Below are 15,061 nucleotides of genomic sequence, written 5' to 3' on the forward strand. Positions count from 1 at the left end.
GTGTAGAGGAATGTAACCAAGATTATAAAGGGTTAGAAACCCAAGCCTTATGAGGAACAGTTGAGGGAGTATTAGTATGCTTATCCTGGTAGAGCCTGATAAAGAGGAGACTGAGTGGAGATATGATAGCCATCTACAAATATCTAAAGGCATGTGACATGGAGGATGAAACAAGCTTGCTTTCTCCTGCTCTGGAGGCTAGGACCCGAATGAATGGGTTCAAGTTACAAGAAAAGAGATTCTGACTAAACATCAAGAGCTTTCTGATGGTGGGACCTGTTTGACAGTGAGACAGACTCCCACAAGAGATGGTGGACTCTCCTCCCCTGGAGGTTTATAAGCAGAGGTTGGAGGGCTATCTGGCATGTGATCTAGTTGGGATTCCTGCATTTCAGGGAGTTGCATTCAGGAAGCAGCAATTCATATGCTGAAGGTCAGTGGCTTGAAAGATCGTAGGAAAATTTGATGAGCTTAAACAGCACATTCTTAGCTGACTGATGAGTTGTGACTTACACTGGGTTTACAGTGCAATCCCGACCATGTCTACTCAAAAATAAGTCCTATTGAATTCAGTGAGACTTGTTCCCAGGTAAGTGGGGCTAGGATCTAAGCCAGGCATAGGCAACCTTGGCTCTCCAGTTTTGGTACTACAACTCCCATGATCCCTGACCACTGGCCCTGTTAGCTAGGGATCAAGGGAGTTGTAGTTCTAAAACATCTGGAGAGCCAAGGTTGCCTATGCCTGATCTAAGCTGAGTGCCAGAATGATCCTTTAGAGCTGTGTAGAGGAAAGAAGGCAAGATCTAAATAGAAACCTGTATGCTTATAACAGAAGTAAAAGTAAAGTTTTGACAAGTGTAACACTGGAAGTTGAGGCTGGTGCCTATTGGCAAGGATACCTATAGTACGAGGAACTAGAGGCAATAAATTCTAATTTTCTCCTCCTGCTGCCGAATTCTTGTAGGTGGAGACACCATCAGTTATACCCTACACATGTCTACTTAAAAGTAACTCCTGCTGGGTTCAGTGGGCCTTAGTCCCAGAAAATGGGTTGTAGGTTTGCAGCCTTTCATCCTTATTAAAGCAATGCAACCTTGGCCCATTGATTGCAGTGGAATGTGGGAACCGACTGCAACTCAAACTATCCCCAGCAACTATTGCCAGTGGTAAGAGATGGTGGAAGGTGTAGTTCACCAAGATCTAGCGGGCACATGTGGCTATCCTGAGCTTGGAGGAAAGATTCACCTTGCCCCCAGCTGTCTGAGAACAAATTGCTAGGCTTTGTCATGTGTGTATTTGTGTGTGGATGTGGTGTGTATATCCAGTCTGTGCATATCCGAAATAACTAAATAAAGCATGTGATTTGGGTCTTGAACTCACATTTATGCATCAGTGTCTCGAAGATGATCAGGGACACTCTTAAGCAGGCATCCCCAAACTTCGGCCCTCCAGATGTTTTGGACTACAATTCCCATAATCCCTGACCACTGGTTCTCTTAGCTAGGGATCATGGGAGTTGTAGGCCAAAACATCTGGAGGGCCACAGTTTGGGGATGCCTGCTCTTAAGCTTCCAAGTTGTTCTGAGGCCTTGGTCTTTCCAAACATTTAAACAGGGGTGGGGGGCTTTTCTTTTTAGACGGAGGGCCACATTCTCTCATAAGAAACCTTCTGGGACTATGTTAAGAACTGCTCACAGGGGCGTACAGGGGACACACATGCACCAGGATGCAAGCTGTCGGGAGTGGGGGAACCGCTTCACTTTCCTTTAGAAAAAGAGCAGTAAAGCAAAATAAAAAAATTCTTTCAGTAGCACCTTAAAGACCAACTAAGTTTTTATTTTGGTATGAGCTTTCGTGTGCATGCACACTTCTTCAGATACCAAGTATCTGAAGATATCTGAAGATACCAAGATACCAAGTGTGCATGCACACGAAAGCTCATACCAAAATAAAAACTTAGTTGATCTTTAAGGTGCTACTGAAAGAATTTTTTTATTTTGCTTCGACTCAGACCAACACGGCTACCTACCTGTAGCAGTAAAGCAGTTAGCTATGAAGAGAGTTAGAAAGGAAAGAGTGGAGGCAAATTTCAAAGGTTCCATCAGTCAGATACAGAGAAGCTGCTGTTGCTAAACTTGCTTACACAACTTAATTGCTGTTGCTAAGCAAACAGAGGAAGGACTACTCACCACTCTCACCTGGGAGTAGGGAGGCCTCCAACAACAGAAGAAACAGGAGCAGCTCATTGTTGCTACTAGCCAGATGCCGGATGATTGTATGTGTACTGGGATATATTTGTTTAAGCACTTTCCTCTGTGTCCACATTATTTCATTTACTCCCTGTGAGCTGTCTTTATAGTATAAAACACAACTGGCTGTTTTTGGCATGATTTGGAAGCTACTCCCTTGAAAATCCCCCCCCCCCAATATTCCATGTCTCTCTCTACCCTCACCCCAGTCATCACTGATCTGCATGTCATCTTTGCTGTTTATTAATATATAGTAATTATAATAGAAAATACAAACTTAATTTAAATTCTAACAGACTATACTTTAGAAGGGGCGGGAGAACTATCAAGTTTAGGACGTTTTCCAAGCTGAGTTGTGAAATGTCACATGCTTACAGTAGTAGTTGCTTGCCCTTGCATATACCCATATGTACCTTGCTTTTCCTTCCAGGAGCTCAGGGCTGTGTACACTGTCTTCTTCTCCCACCCCCTATTTTTATCTTCACAACAGCCCAGTGTGATAGGCCAGCCCGAGAGTTGGTAGTATGCAGACTGTGCATACTTATAGATTATTATTCTTGCTCATTCTTCACTAGGGTTGGCAAACTTTGATTTTGTTTTTGTTTTAAATATCAGGACTCTGGAAATTTTGCAGTTACAAGCAAGGAGGCTCGTCTTCTGACCTTAGGCATGCTTATTTTTGTGTGATCTCTGAATAACATTTCAGCAGCAACCTTGTGTGGTAAGCTAGACTAAGTAAACGTGCACTTAAAAAGCAGCTCTAGCCAACTTGTAAGGTGCAGCGGAATAGCAGTGTACCGGGTGCAGGAAATCCTGTTGGCATCCCTGCATAGATGGGGTAGATACGGTAAGTGGTAGATGGGGCTCTCCATCCTGGCAAGCAAAGGCATTGTGACACATTCCAGCCAGGCACTTGAGGAAGCCACAGGGCAGCACTGAAGATTGCAGCCTGGGAATGCCCCGAGCATCAGATGAAGAGAGCTAGAGGACTGCATTTGCCTCCCGCACCTGAGGTTCCCCACCTTCAAGTTAAATGCGCAAGCTTTCCCCTACCTTTTATGAGAAATTAAACTAAGCTGATGGGAGAAAATGGCCAGAGCTGAAGAGGGAAGTGGTAGTTCTTTTGTTTTGATGGATAATTTTAGCTTCTTATCACAGTGAATTATTTTCCAAAGTAAATCACAGTGATTTGGGAGAGGGATGTTGAAGCCATGTATCAGGTTCATGCATCTCCCAAGTATTAGAATCATAGAACTGTACAGTTGGAAGAGACCCCGAGGGTGATCTAGTCCAGGCATAGGCAAACTCCAGCCCTCCAGATGTTTGGGACTACAATTCCCATCATCCCTGACCACTGGTCCTGTTAGCCAGGGATGATGGGAATTGTAGTCCCAAACATCTGGAGGGCCTGAGTTTGCCTATGCCTGATCTAGTCCAACCCCTGCAATGCAGGAATCCTGACTAACGCATCAATGACAGATGGTCATCCAACCTCTGCTGAAGAACCTCCTTAGGACGGAGACCTCCCAAGGGAGTCTGTTCCACTGTCAAACAGCTCTTACTGTCAGAAAGTTCTTCTGATGTTTAGTCAGAATCTCCTTTCTTGCAACTTGAATCCATTGGTTTGGGTCCTACCCTTCAAAGCAGGAGAAAACAAGCTTGCTGCATCTTCCATGCGATAGCCCTTTAGATGGTATTTGAAGATGACAGCCGTATCTCCTCTTTTTCTGGACAAACATACCCAACCCCCCTCAGCTGTTCCTTATAATGATTGTACAGTATATTTTTTTAATCTCCCAACCAATTAAAACAGTCCTCTTCAGCTGCAGTCTTCAATTTAATTAAAAATCCTTTACATCTTCAAGGCTGTGTGTATTGCTTTTAAAACAAAACCCCCCACAAATCTTATACCTAGATAGCCAGTTTTGCAATCTGCGTCAAGTTTGAATATTGCTTGTTTCACATTATTTATTCTGATTCTACTACCCTAGGTGAGGTGTAAAAACTGTAGTGCTCCAATGGCTTGCATTCTAACTACAAAATAATTTTTTTTATTCAAACAGAAATTCTAGGGGTCAGGGAAGTTATTGTAATTCTATTACATTTCATATGTTAGCTATCTTTTGCCAATGCATATTCAAGAGTGAATACTAAGACAGCATGTATGACAGTAGTTACCAGAACTTTATGCACCGGGTACTGGAAGCAAGCACATTTTTAAAAAGTGGACAGCAAAGATGTGGACTTCTCCTGTAGTGGCTGAACTTAAACATTATCTAAGAGTGAAAGAAAACAGACAAATCGGGATTGTTTTATTGGTAAATTTGTCTTCCTTTATTCACCTTCGAATCTATTAGTAAGAGATAGTTTACAAAACTGTTTTCAGAGGTTAAAAATCTCTCTTGAATGAGTCTTGACGGTTCCATCTTTTCTTATGGTTTTTAATGTGCAAATACTTATTTGAATAAATGCGTATTTTTCAGTTTCTTTTTTACAAATAATAATAATAAAAGAATTTACGAAGGCATGTTTTTGATTTGGTGTTTTTCAGAATTTGTTGACAAAGAATTATTGTATTTTATGGCAAGTTTGTTTTTAATAGGTTTGTTACTCTGGCATTGTGTACACTACCGGTACCCTTTTTTCTGAATTCACATACACTTTCAAGGCTCTTTGCAGTCCTAAGAGCAAGAACAAAAAATTGGGAAAAAGCGACTGAAAATGTAAGTTTTTGAGATACTGAATTCTGTACTTTACAGAGCTGTAGTGAAATAAGACAGAACGCTCACCATCGCTTATGGCAGTAATGACAGGAAGCTTGAGCCAGTTTCATGATTAGCTCACAAGGGTTTTTAGAAAAGTAGTTGTTTTGTGCAGCATTTGATGGTTTAGCATGCTTCTTTCAATATCTTGCTTCCCCACTGCCCCTTTCGGGCACACATCCCATAAAGGTGTCCGGGTTAGCTGCTGTAAAATTGCCCCTCTCTTGTTTGCTCAAAATGATAGCTCAAATTAACTGGGTCACCATAAACATTCTCAAAAAACCTGCCACCACTTTCAAGGTTTTTAATCAGCACATTGCAGGGGCCATTCATCAAGCTGGGCAATCCAAATTCTCTTCCAATACCATTGTATCCTGTTTCCACCTTTTGCACAAATTTATGAAGTCATTCCCCAATAAGGTGAACTGCCCTGCCCTGCGGTCAAGGCCACATAAACCGGCTCATGTCTGCCTGGAAGCCACACTCCTCTGACCTGAAAAGTTATAATTACAGATAGGAGTGGGATAGGACAGCAGCAAACTCAGTGCTGAGAAGAGCTTAGAAGTGCCCTAGTATTGCTTTGTGTATATATTTTAAGACTGACAAGCTCTTTTAAAGTTTCTGGGGTTCAGGCCTCCCTCACACAATAAGACCGCATTAGTGCTTCCTATACATAGAAGAGATATGTGCCACAACAACAAATGACCACATGCCACAGGTCTCCATGTCCCATCAGCTTACAGAAATATATTTCTTTGCTTGTTGAACTTTGTACAGTATTGTCAACAATATACCCTTCCCCAATTTATGAACAACACAAGCAGAACACTAAGGTTATTTTTTTAAAAAAACAACTACATGGCAATAATCAATATATATATACTGCTAATTTTCTTCCAAATATTAAAATGAAAAACCAAACCAAACCCCCAACCACATTTTTAACTCAGTTCCAGAACTGCTCTGGAATTTGCAAAGACCCTGACATAAAAACATATCCAAAGTAATTGCATAAACTGAGATGAAAAGGTGTTAGAGAGATGCTCTTAGACTTCAAATGATGTATTTGACATCCAAGCATATCTTAGTCTCAGTGCTTGAAACAATGGATGATCAGAGACTGGAAACAGCATTTACAAGCAAGTCATTATTTAAATACAACAGTATCCAACATAGCTGCTAAACACTGGACAATGTTGCAAGTCATCAGCACATCCACATGTTCTTCTAAGTGACGTTTGGGGTCCTAAAATACAAGTAGAAAATATTATTCGTAGACCTTATCGGAACATCACATTTGCAATTATTTGTTCTGTGTTTCTATTTTACGGCAGAACTGATGCCATCAATAAGCAATTAAAACTCAGGGTTCTCTTATGCAAGCTATTTGATGTAGTTTGTAATTAAAAAACCTTAAGTGTTAGATTGAGGCTACACAGTGTTCATACAAACTAAGCATGTTATTGTCCTGAAAATGGCATTTTGAACAAATGAGGACCTAACAATAAGAGACATACTTCTCTTTCCCTTAATACCCTGACATTGATGGGCAATTCCTGTGGCTACAGGAGTGGAGGACAATGATTGATAAACGAAACCCTCCACATGTGCAATTGCTTTCCCACTCATTGTATTGGCTTGGGCAGCTCCTTGTGTGCAATCCAGGTGAATGGGGGGGGGGGGATTACATTGCACAGAAAGCTGTGACAACACTGGAATGTACAGAGGATTCTTGATCATCATCATCATCATCATCATTTATTAAATTTCAGACCTGCCTACCACCATGAAGTGCCAGGGGAGATCTCAGAAGCGTGAACATTAACTGTCTGCAACTGTTTTGAGTCCGACACACACTGCCCATAAACACAGTGGTGTGGCATTGCACGGTGCTGCTTTTTTGCTTTTTCATATTAAAGGGCACCTATTCAAAACCTGTTCCAACACAGCAGTTCCCCCTTGTGGTTGCTTTAGGGCAGTTAAATAAGAGGTGGTGGCAGGGAGTTACTATAAAGGGAATAGGGCAACATTTGCTATTCTAGACTATGCTCCCCCATGTTGACTGTCTTAGTTGACCTGCGGATATAGGGCAGTATACAATTTTAATAAGTAAGTCACAGTAATAATAGTTGCCATGAGAATAGCCGTAGGCAAATAAGCATAATAATAAAAATAAGCATCATCATAATAATAATAGCGCAAAACAGCCTCAGAGGCTGCAATTAAGAGCGGGAAGAGTGGTTAGAGGATAATGGGTTGCTCAACACTATCCTTCCTACAATTTGTCCGTTGAAAGCCACACCAACAAGGTGCTTTCCCATCTGCAGGGAGAGGATAACGGCACACCACACACCCACATACGTCCCACCCCATCTTTTTGTAGCTACAGAGACTGAAAGCGCACATCTGTTGGGGGAAAGAACTGATGAGCAGTGGCAAAGGTAGTCTGGCCCTTAATCCAACTACAACACTAGCAGACTGCATCAGATCACAACCACAATCGGACAGCCCTTTACCCAGGAGTAAGCACCACTGAACTCAATGGGACTTACTTCTGAGTAGACATGTACAGTACTGCACTGCAAAATGCAATGTTGTTATTAAACCATAAACATGTCACCCTGTTGAAAAAGAAACTTATCTAAATATCTGGGTATGCATTCCATTAAAAATTAATAGTGATTTTCAACAATCCATTATAACACTGTCTCGTTCTTATTCATTTATCAAGTTCATTAATGAATTCTGGGCTCCATTGACATCAATGGGAGCTTTGCCATTTGCTTCCAATGGAACTGGGACTCCATCCCATGTTATTTTAAGATATCCTCACTCAAAACAAAAGTGCTTTCCAATTAAATAAATGAAAACAAACCATAAAATACAGATTGGGGGTGGGGGATAGTGAAGTGGGGGGGGACCCTGATGCTAAAATGCTCTTTTTAGAAAATTTTGATTTGCAAACAAGTAGCTTATCCATAGTTTGATAGTGAATTAAACATTATTTTTGTCCACTCTTTGAGTGTTTCATGTGTCTCCGTTAAGAAACTGCACAGTTGGACAAAGGAGGATTATCTTTTGCCAAGATTAGTTATGCTTTCCAAGATGAACCTGGTTAATAAGCAAACCCAATGACACAGCCAGAACAAGACTTTGTCTTCTCAGCCTCTCTCCTATTGTCCTAAGCTGCAACTTAGGTTTATTACATTTGTATACTGCCCATCTAACTAAGTCCCCTGGGTAGTTTAATTTAAAAACAACCACACAAATTACAATTCGCAATTAAAACCACTAAATCCAAACACAATAAATCACAAAGGCAAAAAGCCTAGCAACCCCACCCCCACAACTTAAAATTGGCATAAAAAGCAGCCAAAACAATTTAAACCAGGATAAAACCCAGCAAGAAGAAACTGCATCCAATATCTGAAGCACCTATTAGATTGTAATTAAGAGACCCCCTTCTCCCAAGGCTATAAAGACATCAGGATAGGCACTTGGCAAGTCTTCCACTGCATCACCACTGCAAAAAGACCTCTCTTTATTATCTGCCTGCCTCTCTTCATTAGGAGAGGGAACCTGAAGGCCTCCAAACAAGATCAATGCAAGTGTGGATGGGAGAAGGGAATTCTTCAGATAACCACAATTCAAGGCAATTGGATCAAAGCAAGATTCATTTCTTATTAATAATCAGTGGGCCCTACCATGCATACCTGCTATAGATGTAGATGTACTTGCTCAGGCAGCACAATTTTTAAATGACATGATAAGGGAACATCTTCTGTTCCATGGCTATTATTGTTTATAAGTAAATAGCTGCATGCAATGCTGCAGTTCCATTTTCACAGATTTCCGCATGTGTAGCAGAACTTTCTTTTCCTCTGCCTGTAGCTCCACCCTTGGTAGTCTTTTCAAAATCTGCTCCAGAGGGTTTGACCCTCCAAATCAGGTTTGTTGGGGGTATGGGGTGGAGGAAAAGAAAGGGACGTTCTGAGCAGAAATCTGCTTGATCGGTGCTGGGTACAACCCACAGTAAACTTCAGTACTGCCTCTTTCTTCAAACAAAAGGGGTTTGTTTGTTTGTTTGTAAAAACCTTCAACCCCCCCACATTCTGGAATATCAGAATACCATACTTTTCCATTAAAAATCATGCTAAAAAATGGGGGCCGCCTTATACATGGTAGTGCATAGGGTGGACGTTTGATTGGTTGCTGGCGTGGCTGTTAGCGGCTATTGTGCGTGTTATTGGTTGCTGCATCAATGGGTGGTGTTGATTGGCTGATGCTGCGGCAGTTGGGCGGGTGAATGACATCTTCTGTTAGCGAGGGGACAGACAAGAGGCGGATTTTGTGATGCATGCTGGTGATTTTTGGCCACCCACCCCCCCTACAAAAAGCTCAACAACTCTGTGCCATCTGCCCCCATTTTATTAAATTTGAGTCCCCCAAAGAAGGGTGGCTGCTGGAATGCACCAATGAGGTACCGGAATACGACAAAGAGGTGCCGGAACTCAGTTCCAGTGAGTTCCAGCTGAAAAATGTCCTGCCTGACTTTCCTACACTAGAAACGCCTGGATATGCATGCTGTTCACTGAAACTCATGTCCAAGTCCTTGCCATGAGAGTCAATATTGGGTATTTGCATAGCATCTGGTAATATTCAAATAGTGCTGTCCTTACAACCACTACCTTGTATGGTAGGAAAATATTAAATCACCCCCATATTAGCTACCATGTTATTATACCTTTAGGGACGTGGGTGGCGCTGTGGGTTAAACCAGAGCCTAGGACGTGCCGATCAGAAGGTCGGCAGTTCGAATCCCCGCGACGGGGTGAGCTCCCATTGCTCGGGCCCATCTCCTGCCAACCTAGCAGTTTGAAAGCACGTCAAAGTGCAAGTAGATAAATAGGTACAGCTCTGGCGGGAAGGTAAACGGCATTTCCGTGCGCTGCTCTGGTTTGCCAGAAGCGGCTTTGTCATGCTGGCCACATGACCTGGAAGCTGTACGCCGGCTCCCTCGGCCAATAACACGATATGAGCGCCGCAACCCCAGAGTCAGTCACGACTGGACCTAATGGTCAGGGGTCCCTTTACCTTTAGCTATTATACCTTTAGCTTGCCACATGACGCAGCTGGGTGGGTGTACAATGGAAAAAGGCCTGCAGGATATATCACTCCCTCATCATGGATTTTAAGGTCATCGGGGGGCAACTTTACTTCCAAGTAAATGGAAACAATTATGAATGCCCCCCCTCCTCGGAATGCCATTTGAAAAAGAAGGCGTTCCCATCTCTTTATGGCACAAGAAACAAATTGGGTAGTTCTCTGGGATTTAGCGCCCCAAAATCCAAAGGAAAACCAGGACGTCAATGGGCTTTGTGCATTGGTAATGGCTGAATTTTTGTGCTGATGACAGAATTTTATATGGATATTCTTGTTCTCTTGGCTTTGGTGCCTAAGTGCAGGAATACTAGGAAAACCCACTGTTTTTAAGGCTAGGGTGCCAGATGGTTTATTTAGGTAGAAAAATGTACCAAATGAAACAGTGGCAGATGCCAAATGACAATTTTATGCCCCACTGTTGAGACTATCTCAAGTCAAAGACTTCAAATAATTTGTTGCAGTGGAAATAAGTGCACCATTTGTAAGGAGTTAAGGAGAAAGGAAAAAATCATCAGCATGTGACTAAACAAAAATACACAAAACATGTTATTTCACGTCAGTATAATTCATTACACCTCACCTGCTTGCCAACATTTTTTATTGCCAGCTGTTCAGGTGTCATCTTATCTTCTTCCTCCACAGCCTGTGAAGGATATGCAGAAAAGGTTAGCATTTGAGATCTTATTAAATCAGGAGCCCCCCAAAATTAAACGTTCTTTTATAAGGCTGAAGCTGAAGTGACAGCATCATTTTAATCACTACATACCCAATGAAAAAGGAAGCTGTGCTAGGGAGACAGTCAAGGCCCACATCTCCACCCCCCCACCACCCCGTATAACAGTGCTTTCCTTGCCACTGGAAGTGGTCTGTGAAGTGTAGCATTTATATATGTAGCACTAACAATGTACACCACCCTTCACAGACTACCACGGAAAAGGAAACCCTCTTCTGATAGAGGGGGAGACAAGCGGAGGATGGAAGGAAGTGGCACGACCAGCAAGGAACACGCAAGTATCATTGGATCTTGCTTCTGATGGGATAAGCCCTTCTCTCTTGCTAGGTTTGCAACATATTTATATATATTATAAAGGCTAAGCCTGTCTATGTTGTGCACTTTCCTAGCTTTTTTTAAAAAAGAAAGGAGACGCCAGCAGGGCTATCAATTTCATGCTCCCTTCTTAGACACTTTTAATGGTCAACAATGCCATTTCAGCTTGCGTTTTTTTGCCCCCAATTCTAGTACTAAGTGCCCTGATTTTTATTCTTTGTTTTTCCCCACGAGTACATGTGGACTGGATATCTGAATCTGGAATTCCAAAGGCAAAAACGAGTCTGGGGCACCCACAGACTATCATCAGGATAGGCCTTACATCGCAGCTTAAGCGAATGTAATGTGGTACCTTGTTGTAGTTCTTTGCTAATTCCAGCATTTCCTTCACTACTGTCTCGTTGAGTTTGCAGTGCTCACTGTAATCTTGAAGGGTTAAACCTTCCATCCAACTCTTCTTATGTAAATTGAGCAACATCTGGTGAGGAAAGTCAACAAAGTATTACTGATTGTGGAAGTGCTTACTCCAGGCGAGGGCAGGAGTTTGCGTATTAATAATTGTGGCCTCAATTATGCAATAAACTTTGAACTGTGAAGAATCATGCAGATATTCCATGTCTATCAAGATTTGAAGCAACACACGGCAAGAGAGAGGAAAGTTTTTGATGACGGAAAGTGCTTAGAACACTGCTGCCAAGTCTGAATTAACTGGGGCTATCACAGATCATTTTTCTGTTTTGTAAGTTGACTCCTCACCCCAGAGTTGAGTATCCATTGGAGATCATCTGATGAGAGAGAAATTGTTTGCTCTAAAAGATAATTGTAAAACCTGAACCCACCCTCACAGGGGGATTTATAAAGACCCAATTGAGTGCTAAAAATGGTTTGTGATCATGTGGTTTCAGGCATTCTGCCAGGCTATCAGCTTCCAATACATAATTGGTGTCAGAATTGCAGAGGTCCAATTCCCAGTCATGAGAATGAAGTCATGAATGTGCAGAGGACGACACTGGACTGAAATGGATGCCTGCACACTAGGTGAAGACTTCACATGCTAATGGAAATAGCCCTGAATCCTAAAATCTCTTCTTTGTCACACTTGGCAATTACTGTTCTCACCTTTACAAAAGTGCTCGCAGTGTAATGAACAAAAATAAAATCTCCTCAGGTTAGTTCTAAGGCCTAGACTCCAAAATGTAGAGCAGAGAGAAAAGAAAGGTTTTTCTGCAGGAACTAAGATCCAAAGGAACCATTCATTTATACGTTTCTTAATGTCTTGAAAGCACAGGTCTATTTCAGAAGGCCCAACGCTAACATAAAAGTATTTCATTTCTCCTGGTTTAATTTTTTTGAATTGGCAAATGATTTGTCACCTGGTTCTCGCACACCTTTAATGAGCTGGTTCCAAGCAAAACAAAGGATAGATTCTGTTTGTCAATAAAATTATGTAACTGTAATGTTTGAGTATAGCCTTTATTTAATTTTTATACCCTCCAATAATTACGGTAGCACAGGAGTTATTTGACATAGAAAAAGGCTGTCTTAAAGGGCAGAATCTAGTTGGCACCCTGGTGCTTTTGATCCAGTAGATGCTTCTAATAACAGAACCAACCATTCCCTCCCGCAGTCCTCAGCATCCCCTTACACTGAAAATTGGCTCCAGAGAGCTGAGGGACTCTCTCGAACTTGGTGGAAGGGCAAATCAGCAAAAATCCCAGTCTCTTCTGTCTGTGAAAGCATCAATTGGATCAAAGCTCTTCCGTGATTGGATCAAAGCTCTTCCATCAAAAAACATTTACTGCCAGTGATGAACAAGCCAAGTGGAATCTATTATTGCTGTCATACCATACAATAACATTCTGCATTTGGGGAAAATTAGAAGACTTTGTAAGGTAGAAAGGAAACTAGCAGTATATTTTTTTTTGTTGTTGTTGTTGTTTAGTAGTCCTTTAGTAGTGTCCGACTCTTCGTGACCCCATGGACCAGAGCACGCCAGGCACTCCTGTCTTCCACTGCCTCCCGCAGTCTGTCAGACTCATGTTGGTGGCTTTGAGAACACTGTCCAACCATCTCGTCCTCTGTCGTCCCCTTCTCCTTGTGCCCTCAATCATATAGAAACCAGTATATCGAATTCTAGAACAACTTTTTTATTGTATCATTTGAAGCACAGATAAGATTTTGGTTGTAATGAAACAACAACAACAAAAGAGTATGCTGTACAACAAGCAATTATTAACTTGCCAGCAGTTATTCTTATGTTCAGCTTTCAATGACTTAAGTGTGCCTCCCAAAATTACCTCAGCAAGTTTAAGGAAAAATTCTAATTGGATCATACAAAACTTGAGTTTTCATGAAACAAGGACCTTGACGTCATCGTTCATGACTTTGTAAACTTGAGGACTGATTTTGGAATAGAGTTTACATATGACTGTCCTGAAAATTTCTTTGGAAAATTTCTTTGGAATATTCAGCCACCGCAGAATGTTATACCATGCCACTCACAGGTAGTGGAAGGCATAAATATATTCATTCTGTACTGTAGCAACTACACAAGACAATTTAAGATACTGTTGGTAATCTATAAAAGTTCTACACCCTAGGGAATACCTCATTCTCTACATACAGGACCAAAGAAATGGAAAATAGCATTTAGAAATAAGTGGGTTTTAAAAATAGCCACATTTCCTCCATAATTTAAACAAAGATGTTCCTAAATTATTGACTTAAGACAGACTGATTTTCACCAAAAGCTCATTTAGCATTCACTAGTTAGGCATGCAGGTGCCTTCTGGAAGAAATGTAACATTCCACAATGAAGTTCAGGATGAGGTTCATTTGGGCAAGGCAATGCATTCACCATATGACATAAAGGTGTGGGGGGGAGAGTGACATAAATGACAACAAAAGATATTAGAAATTAAAATTCATATCACAACACTGCAGCATGCTGCAAGTCAATTTAAGCCATTTGCAAGCATTTTTTTTTTAATAATACCCCAAATAATTGAAAATGTGCTAGGAACAAAACTTACCTTCTGTTCTAGTTCATTCTTCCTGTAGTTGATGGTAATGGAGTAGTAATGTCTATTTAATCCATGAATTAAAGCCTAGAACATTTAAAAGGAATAAATAAAATACACCCGACAATTTCTGCTGAATACATGCAAGAATCTGACTAAAGTCTAGAAATATGAACTTGAGCTGTTAGCTTATTTGAAAAACTTTCCTGAAAGGTGTTTAGGTTTCTATATCCAAAGCTGCCCAAACATATAGCCACCAATTACATATTTTGCTGTACTTTATATCTTGCTAGAAGCGCATCCAAAATGAAACACACATTTCCAAAGGGTACAAGTAGTTGACTTTATAAGTAGGTACAGGAGATGATTAATCCTTTTAGTAAGGATGTATCTGTCTAAGTTATACTCAGAGCAGACCTACTGAAATTAATAGACCCAAAGTAGATATGTTCATTTTTTTTAATGAGTCAACCCTGAGTAGGACCAACAATGGATACAACTCCTATTCTGTCACCCAAAATTTTAATTTAAAATGGCCTTAAGCAAAGCAGACAATGTTCACACTACAATAGTTAAACTTTCAACATGAGTATTTGTCTCATAGGTCTTCAAAAAAAATGAAAGTTAAATAAATGCATGTAACCGTTTCTGGCCAGGATCCAAAGTAATATCAGATCTGCACAAGGGAGAGCCACAGCCTCAACTGAAACTTGCTGTTTTTTGAAGGACAGAGGGTTTTCTGCCTGTTCTGGTGCCACAGTTTCTATCGCTAAAAAGATAGAATCGCTTTTAGAAGCCAAACAGCAGCTTGTCTCTTTG

The 15,061-nt window shown here is 41.2% G+C and overlaps 1 protein-coding gene across 3 annotated transcripts in view; it reads right to left on the reverse strand.

Annotated features, from left to right (window-relative positions):
• Positions 1 to 4,556: 4,556 nt before the first annotated feature.
• The window catches only part of PSMD14 (proteasome 26S subunit, non-ATPase 14), a 58,713-nt gene continuing 48,208 nt past the window's right edge, over positions 4,557 to 15,061 (reverse strand). For all 3 annotated transcript variants that reach the window (XM_035132478.3, XM_088676803.1, XM_035132487.3), the window contains 4 exons: positions 14,255 to 14,329; positions 11,575 to 11,700; positions 10,755 to 10,817; positions 4,557 to 6,257 (listed from right to left, as the gene is read on the reverse strand). In XM_035132478.3, the coding sequence (XP_034988369.1) occupies positions 6,159 to 6,257; positions 10,755 to 10,817; positions 11,575 to 11,700; positions 14,255 to 14,329 (363 nt within the window). In that variant the 3' untranslated portion in view covers positions 4,557 to 6,158. The remainder of the gene's footprint in view (positions 6,258 to 10,754; positions 10,818 to 11,574; positions 11,701 to 14,254; positions 14,330 to 15,061) is intronic.

The sequence above is a fragment of the Zootoca vivipara genome, chromosome 1 (genome assembly GCF_965207765.1).
Source record: "Zootoca vivipara chromosome 1, rZooViv2.hap1.1, whole genome shotgun sequence".
In the NCBI taxonomy this organism is placed as follows: Eukaryota; Metazoa; Chordata; class Lepidosauria; order Squamata; family Lacertidae; genus Zootoca; species Zootoca vivipara.